The 7,921-nt window shown below is 43.7% G+C and overlaps 1 protein-coding gene across 1 annotated transcript; it reads right to left on the bottom strand.

Moving 5' to 3' along the window:
- Positions 1–1,507: 1,507 nt before the first annotated feature.
- On the bottom strand, positions 1,508–5,591 carry LOC139301971 (actin-1). The gene is made up of 8 exons (XM_070925507.1): positions 5,515–5,591; positions 4,536–4,658; positions 4,288–4,416; positions 3,210–3,402; positions 2,824–2,948; positions 2,147–2,337; positions 1,926–2,059; positions 1,508–1,740 (listed from the first exon to the last, which is right to left on the bottom strand). Exons 1-8 carry the CDS (start codon positions 5,575–5,577, stop codon positions 1,508–1,510), a joined length of 1,191 nt encoding a protein of 396 aa, XP_070781608.1. The 5' UTR covers positions 5,578–5,591.
- Between the last annotated feature and the right edge of the window lie 2,330 nt (positions 5,592–7,921).

The raw sequence follows: 7,921 nt of genomic DNA, 5'->3' as shown, positions 1-7,921 counted from the left end.
TGTCTGCTTATTCAACAGACTGAAATAAAGTGATAGGCATTACCACATCTTTCGCCACAGACTGAGACTAACCTTCACTAACACAAAAGCCAAAAATCAGGTGGAGAGTCGCCATACGGGAAAATGACCAATCGTGAGACATGACTCAGCTAACTGGTTTACTAGAACACAAACTTCATTTTCCCCGCAAATCCACGCTTCTCTCACTCTCCAGTTCACATTAGAGCAGCAAATCTTTTGCTTGCAATCTTTTAGTTTTGATTTGGGAGTCTCGATATTTGAGGAGCGTCAGGGCCACTGCTCGGAAAAAGAAAGAAAAATTACACACCTGTATATATAAGAATTTAAATTGATTTTTTTTTGCGAAAAAAAAGAAATGAAAACAGTAATAGTAACTAATGTTACGAGAATGTCATGGGAAAAAAAAGTTTTAATTTTTTTGTTGTGATGTTACCACCAAAAAAAAAAAAAAAAAGGGAAAACATTTAAAAAAAAGTTTAAAATGTTTTGACGAAAAAAAAAAAAAAAAAGTTGTGATGTTATGACAAAAGTAAAATTAACCATGGAGGAAAAATGTGTTGACAAAAAAAATATATATATATATATTTTTACAAAAAAAGTTTTAATGTTATGACAAAAAAAAAGTTCTATGGAGGGAAAAAAAAAACTATTTTGAAAAAAGTTATATTACAACAATTCAAAATATTGGAGGAAAAAAAGTTGTAATGTTATGACAAAAACGGACTTGAGGAAAAAGTAGGAATTTTATCTGAAAAAAAAAAAATTCAGAATTAAGTCATAATATTATAAGAATTCTCTTTTTCCTAACAGTAGCCCTAATGAGCCATCATAAAAGATCATTTAATGCTATTATAATAATAGTTGTGAACGCTGCACAGATCCAAACTGTCACCATGTCTAACACAGAGATAATTTGTTATACCAAATTTAACTTTAAAAATTAGCGGTATATATACATACACAATTTGATATTAGATTAATATATATTTAGAGTCAGCACACTGAGTTTTCTTCATGTCCCTCAACCGCTCATTCCGGAAACAAAAGCTGGCAGACGTCGATTAAAGGCCAGCTTTAATTCTTGTCCCTTAACCACAAACATTAATATACTTAAATACTCGGGACACGGAAATACACTCCCCAAAAACGGGAAACTTAAGACACTATTAAAAAAGGTTCTTGAGGGACAATAACATCGACAGACGGGACACTTGATGACATTTCATCCTTGCCATGTTGGCGGATCTATTGCGGATAGATGAGGCATAAAGCTTGATATAAAAAAGTTGTCAAGAGCGAGCTCACAAGTCAGGATCCAAACTGATGACCAGGATCAAACTGACTCCACAGAAAAAGTCCTCAATACATACAAAAGAAGACAGACAAATATTTAAACAAAGGGGGAGGGCAATCCATGGCACTGTATTAGAGCTGTATGTATATTGCACTTGGTGAAGTAAAATGGACTGGTGGACCTTAGTCCGCCTCAGAAGCACTTCCTGAAGACGATCTGTGGTCCGTGCTCCTCGTATTCTTCCTGACTGATCCACGCGGAGCCAAAGGCAGGTAGGTTGGCCAGCACCGCTCCTCCGCTCCACACCGAGAAGTCCCTGTCCCTGGGGCTGGTGACTCGAACGCTCGCCGCCGCGTCGGTGGGAACCAGCCCTCTGATTTCGGTCTGGAGTCGCTCAGGCAGGCCAGGCAGCAGGGTGTTCCCGCCTTTAACCAAGAGATTAAAACAAAAAAAATAGCAAACTCATTTGGTAAAGATCAAATGAACTGGAACTAGATCAAAGTCAAGGTATAAAGCATGGCCAGCTTTTTGCTTTTACTGGCAGAGGTGGAGTGCATCTTTGAGTCCTCAGATTGTTGTGTAACACCTTAACAAAAAACACAACTGTTACCTGACAGCACTATGTTCCCCAGGAAGCAGCGCCGCAGGTCAATGTCTGAGCTGAGGATTGACTTGAAGACGCTCTCGTGCATCCCGTAATGGTCCCGTCCAATCAGTTCAGGTTTGAAGAGGATCTCAGGGGCCCTGGATGAACGGGGACAGATTACAACTCCATACTTGGTGACTGGATTATTTACTAATTTGGGGGCATGGTGTGGGGCAGACAGTTACCTGAACCTCTCCGTTCCCAGAGTGACCACCTGTCCGTCAGGCATGGTGTAATGCATCTCTCTGCAGGAGCCCCCCCCCCGGTTCAGCTCGGCCTCATAGTCGAGAGCCACGCAGCAGCACTTCTCCTTCATCTCCCTCACGATCTCCATCTCTGCTGTGGTGCGCATGCACACCCCTTGTTCCTGCAGGAGCTTTAAGCGCAGACACAGAACATTAAGCTGCAGGCGATCTCGGCACCGGTCCGCAAAAGGGAGCGGCGGTACTGCTGGAGAATGGCGGTGAGTTTGGAAAGTAAGAAGAGTATATCCATTTGATTCTGATGGCTTTTATTCTGTGCCAAAACCATGTATCGCTGCAAGAGAGTTCCCAAAACAAACTGAATACTTAAGATCCTGATGTACAATTCCAATTTGTGAAACAGGGCTGGGCTTACGAGGCCCAAAATCTTTTCAGCAAGACCCTGAACCTTGTGGGAGGTCTCAGTGGCCAACATTTTTGCCGCGAAAATGAAGCAAATAAGTCAACACGACATGGAAACAAATTTACTCAGCCACTGAATTAGTTCTACAGCTTAATTCTTAGAGGTTACCGCAAATGCCACGTAACTGCGGCGACGAGTCCAGTTCGATTCTGGCTGGTGAAAAGAATAAAAAAAAAAACTTTAACTTAGTGAATACCTTTTTAAGATGCATTGTAACATCTATGCCAGCCAGAGTGAAGCGCTGCACTGCATGAGGAAGACAGTATCCCTCAAACACAGGGACACTGTGGCTCACTCCGTCTCCAGAGTCAAACACCACACCTACGAGGAAAAAAAAACCCAAAAAACATAAAAAGCAAATCAACACATTTTATTTTTGTTCCAGGAAGAAAAATATGGCTTTAATACAGCTGCTTAAAACATGCCACGATGAGACAGATGGAAATCCAAGACATCAGAAAGTGCTTTTAAGTCCTTAAAATGAAACAACAATTCAAAGTTTATGACTGAAGTATTTCTCTATAGCACAATGCATAAGTAAAAATGAATTTTAAAAAAAAAAGACACAATTGACCAAATTACCAGTGGATCTCCCTGACGCGTAAAGTGCCAGCACTGCCTGCATGGCCACGTAGGTGAAGGGGACATTGAAACACTCAAACATGATCTCCACCATGCGCTGGCGGTTCTCCAAGGGGCTCATGGCTGCCTCGGTCAGCAGGACAGGGTGATCCTCCGGATCCACGCGCAGCTGCTGGAATGTGTGATGCCAAATCTAAAACCCAAAGTTAAGTTGAGGGTCAAGGTAACGGGAACAAATTACAGTTACTGACCTATTTACTGGTCCCAACACATAAATCACCAGTACACGGCATGAAAGTTACCGGGATAACTTTGCGGGGTACAACAATTTCCAAACACATGGCTGCATGGGGTACGACTGCAGACACCAGCCAGGGGAAGCTCTCCTGTCCATGGTAGTCCACCTGCTGAGAATTGTCAGCACTGGACGAATGGTGACCCGTCACACCAGCATGACAGTGTCAGACGGACCAATCATCACCAACCCAACCGGTCAAAGCAGATGACCGCCCACCTAGAGTCTGGTTCTGCTCGAGGTTTCTGCCTCTAAAAAGGATGTTTTTTTTCCTTGCCGCTGTCGCCAAAGTGCTTGCTCATGGTGGGAACTGTTGGGTCTCTGTAACAATATTACAAAGAGTACGGTCTAGACCTGCTCTGTATGTAAAAGTGTCATGAGATGACTTTTGTTGTGATTTGGCGCCATGTAGATCAAATTAAATTGAAAAATTGAAATCATGCAACAGCACAGGCCTGTGGGTGGGGGGGGCTTTAACGGTTTGGTGGCAATCGGTTGGCTTCCACTTGGTCCAATAATACCTGTAGATCCGATGCCTTGATGCAAGAGTACATTGTATAATCATCTTGTAATGTAGCGTAAACTAATCGCCATATTATGCCGTTTTTGCAGTTCGTACAAAGGGTTAGATCCATTGACACTACTAGCAGGAAATGATACTGTACATCCACTGAGGAATGTCAAACTGCAACTTTGGAATGGCAAATCCATGCATCCTTTATCACAGACACACTCAGTAGTTCTACGTCACACCTCATATCAGGCATGGGCATTCTTACTTACCTTTTCCATTTCATCCCAGTTACAAATGATCCCGTTCTTTATGGGACGCCTCAGAGCCAGGACCCCTCTCATGTGTTGAGCCTCATGTCCGATGTAGGTCTCCCTTTCAAGGTTACCGTTCATTATTTCCTGACAAAAAGACAAACTTCTAAATCAGGGGCGAAAGGCTGGCTAGAAGCAAGATTACCATCATGATGCATTTTCTTGTAGAGAACAGGAGAAGTAATACATCAAGTAACTGCCCTTACCTCGTATTTTGGCATTCCAATAATTGTTGGGAATATAATGTTCGGGAGTTCTTGATCTGCAAATCCTGCTTTCATCAAACCAGACCCTGTATCCAGTACTATGGGGGTCTTGAAGTCTGTCATCTGCAATCGCATCAAGAAAGATATCTCCTTTTAAAAATCAAACAAACAACAATGCTGTGGATGCTCACCAGTGTAACCTCCTTTTAGGCACAGCCGGGTTCAGCGAACCACAGCCGGGTTGCTTTGCGAGTCAGGACTTCGTTAGCCTAGCTTAGCTGAGACTGGCGTCAGGGGTGAAAACAGCTTGCCTGGCTCTGTCGGTTAATATGCATCTCATTTGTTTAACCCTTAGATAAAAAACAGAAATGAAACCGCTAACAATTTGTGGTTTAGAGGGAGTTGTGCACTGGAACCACTTCAGTCAGTGACTGTGCACAGTGTCTAAAAGTTTTGCCCTCACAGCAAGGATTGCCAGGTTTGGTACCACTATGTCTGTACAGAGACCAAGACCAAAACCTGTGCTCAGTGACTATCTGGCAACCTGCGCTGTAGCGAGGGCGCTGCACACGTGGGCCGAGCGGATGGATGTTGCTCGTCAAGAAACGGGTCCAGCAAGCAACTCACCCCTAAAACTACAAAACAGCCTTATTTACATTTCTGTTTGTGTATGGGTTAAACAAATGACATAAAAACATGCTAATCAGTGAGCTTTAGGTGAGGTGTTGGTAGCCAGGCTAGCCATTTCCCCATGGTTCCAGTCTTTATCCTAAGCTAAGCTAACCACATCCTGACTGAGCTCTGTACTGAACAAACAGACAGATATTATTGTTCTCATCAGACTCTCAGCAAGAAGGTGAATAGGTGCCATCTTATGTGAGATACATTGAAAGATCTATACGAAGGCTCTCAATTTAGGAACTTATACAGAACTACTTAAAAAAAGTGGCCACTCCACACATTACAGCATATAGCGTACCTCTCTCATGGTAATGTTAAGCTGGGCCTGAATCCCACGTGTCCCAGAGTCAGATATCCTCATGGTCTCAGAGCGCTGAAAACCATCGGGCAAGTCTTCATTCTGCTCGTCTGTTCCACTGGGGTCAAACTCCAGAGGCTGGTCAGGAGGCAGCTGGGATGCCGACAGTTGATCTGAAGTCTGGATGTCCTCTACTGGGTGTAAGTCTGTCTGTAGCAAACATGCAGGTACCACTGACGCTTCCTCCTCATCTGTAGTGGTCATTTCAGACAAGTGGTCCAATGACTCCTTGCATTTCTCTGGGAGCGCAGGGTTGTTGTTGTTGTTGTTGCTGTGCTCATTCATATTTGGATTGAGAACAAAGTTGTGACTGATGACTGGCGTCACATTCTCTGGCAGTGCATCAAGTGGTTTATCTAGATCAAGTTTCACAAAACCAGGATCTTGAGCAACTAAGGACAGATCTGGATTCTGCAGCTCTGTGGAATGAGGAGTTTCGTGTTCTGCGAGGTTGATGTTCACAGGAAGATAAGCCTTTCTTGGTTTAGGCACAGGAGGAGCGTGCGATTTTCCACCTGGGTCAAACGCTCCATCATCTGGCCTCATTTCAGGGGTTAAAGAAGCTTCTGGTTTGCATATGGTAGCGTTTTCACCAGATGCGTCTAATTCTTTCCCATAGATACACTCCTGAGGCTGGATTCCCTTCTCTTCGGGAGGCTCTTTCAAATCAGAGGTGCTATTTAAGGTATTAAATAGTGATGGCTCAGCTTCAGAGAAATGATCTTGACTTTGGGAATCTGGAAGTTGAACCAAGTCTTGTGGTGTAGCATCTTGGGCACCATCAGGACCCAACACTGCTTGAATATTTTCGGTTTTACAAGTATCCTGAGCCTGAGAATCATTCTGGACCAAAGATGTCGAATGTGTTCTCCGTGTTCTGTTACAACTACCTGATAAAAGCTCCTCACAGAGTGCTCGGTCCTCCTTATTCTCAGTTCTAGCCTTCTCCATTATAGAACACTTTACAACCTTTCTAGGTCTAGCCTGGTGCTTCTTCACTTTAAGCTCTTTGTCCAAAGTCTTCTCAAGCTTCTCCACCTCTCTTTTCTCCTGTTCCAGTTGTAACCGAAAAGCCTCCCTCTCTTTGCTCATACTTGACAGCCCGTTTATATCCGAAGGTTTGCTCCCAGAGAGATCCTCGTTGGGGTTTTCTTTGCAGCGTCGAAGCTCATGGATCTTCATGTTCTCCTCCATGATCAGCTCATCCAGGACGTGGACTTCCCGTAGCTCCGTCAGCAGACCCAGCCTGCTGCGAAATGCTATTGCATCTGCCCCCGTGGCAGCTTCAGTGCAATGCCAGGCATCTTCGGAAGCCTTAGTTTCACTTGCAGATCCAGTTGATCTGGGTTCACCAAGGTCATCAGATTCTGTAGGGACCAGGTAATCCTCAAGGCCAAGAACCCCGGCTTCAGCCAGCTCACTAGATGACATCTTTAAAAAAAGAGCATAAGCAGAAACACTGTTTGTCAGACACTGACTAGAGAACAAATGCCTACCTTCACTGATCTACAGTTTATACACAAAGCACAAGTGAAACTGATTTTTACAATGAGACTCCTGTTGGTTTCTATCCCGAGTATCTGGTAGAGCAGACTGCCCTACTGTCAACTTAATGACCAATATATCACAAGTCTTAAACAAAGTCCTCAAACAAAGTAGCTATAAACGCCCAGTGTTTAAAACAGGTATGTTCAGCTATTGCACATGAAAAAACAGCATCTTGTGTGAAATGCAAACAGCAGTCTGTAACTCTTTAAAAAGGGGACCTATTATGCTCATTTCCAGCTCTACATTTTCATTTTGTGATTCCACTAGAACTATTCACAGTTCATTATCTTCTACTGGCCCTTCATGCAGCTCCTCAGTTCACCCTCCGTCTGAAACAAGACGCTTGAGTTCCGTTCCCTTTAAGGCCCCCCTCCCTAAAGCCCACTTTCTTGTGATTAGCCGGCAAAGTTCCAGAAGTCTTTGGAAGAATTTCCAAAGGAAAATGCAGAACCACTTCTGATAAAAATCCATTTGCAACATGTCACCTCATGTTCCCTGATGAATGGCCTTCCATCGTCATAGTTTACATCCTTCATTTGATCTACAGTATGTTCAACGTACCACACCGAGCTGGTCCTCACAGTTCCACGGTGGCCACGGGTTCTGCCCGTCCTCGGATCTCAGCAAGGCATCCAGCACGGCCTCCTGAGCCAAAACATCTTCTTCCTTCTGTAGAACAAGGGAGGTTTATTTGACTGCTGGTCAGATCACGTACGAAATAAAAGACACGTCATTGGGCAATCTTGTAACTTGTGATATACTGGCTGCAATCATCAACCCCTTTACCTCCAGTATTTCA

Source organism: Enoplosus armatus, chromosome 19 (genome assembly GCF_043641665.1).
Source record: "Enoplosus armatus isolate fEnoArm2 chromosome 19, fEnoArm2.hap1, whole genome shotgun sequence".
Lineage (NCBI taxonomy): Eukaryota > Metazoa > Chordata > Actinopteri > Centrarchiformes > Enoplosidae > Enoplosus > Enoplosus armatus.
The sequence above is the reverse complement of the archived record's forward strand: the minus strand, read 5'-3'. Positions and strand labels throughout refer to the sequence as shown.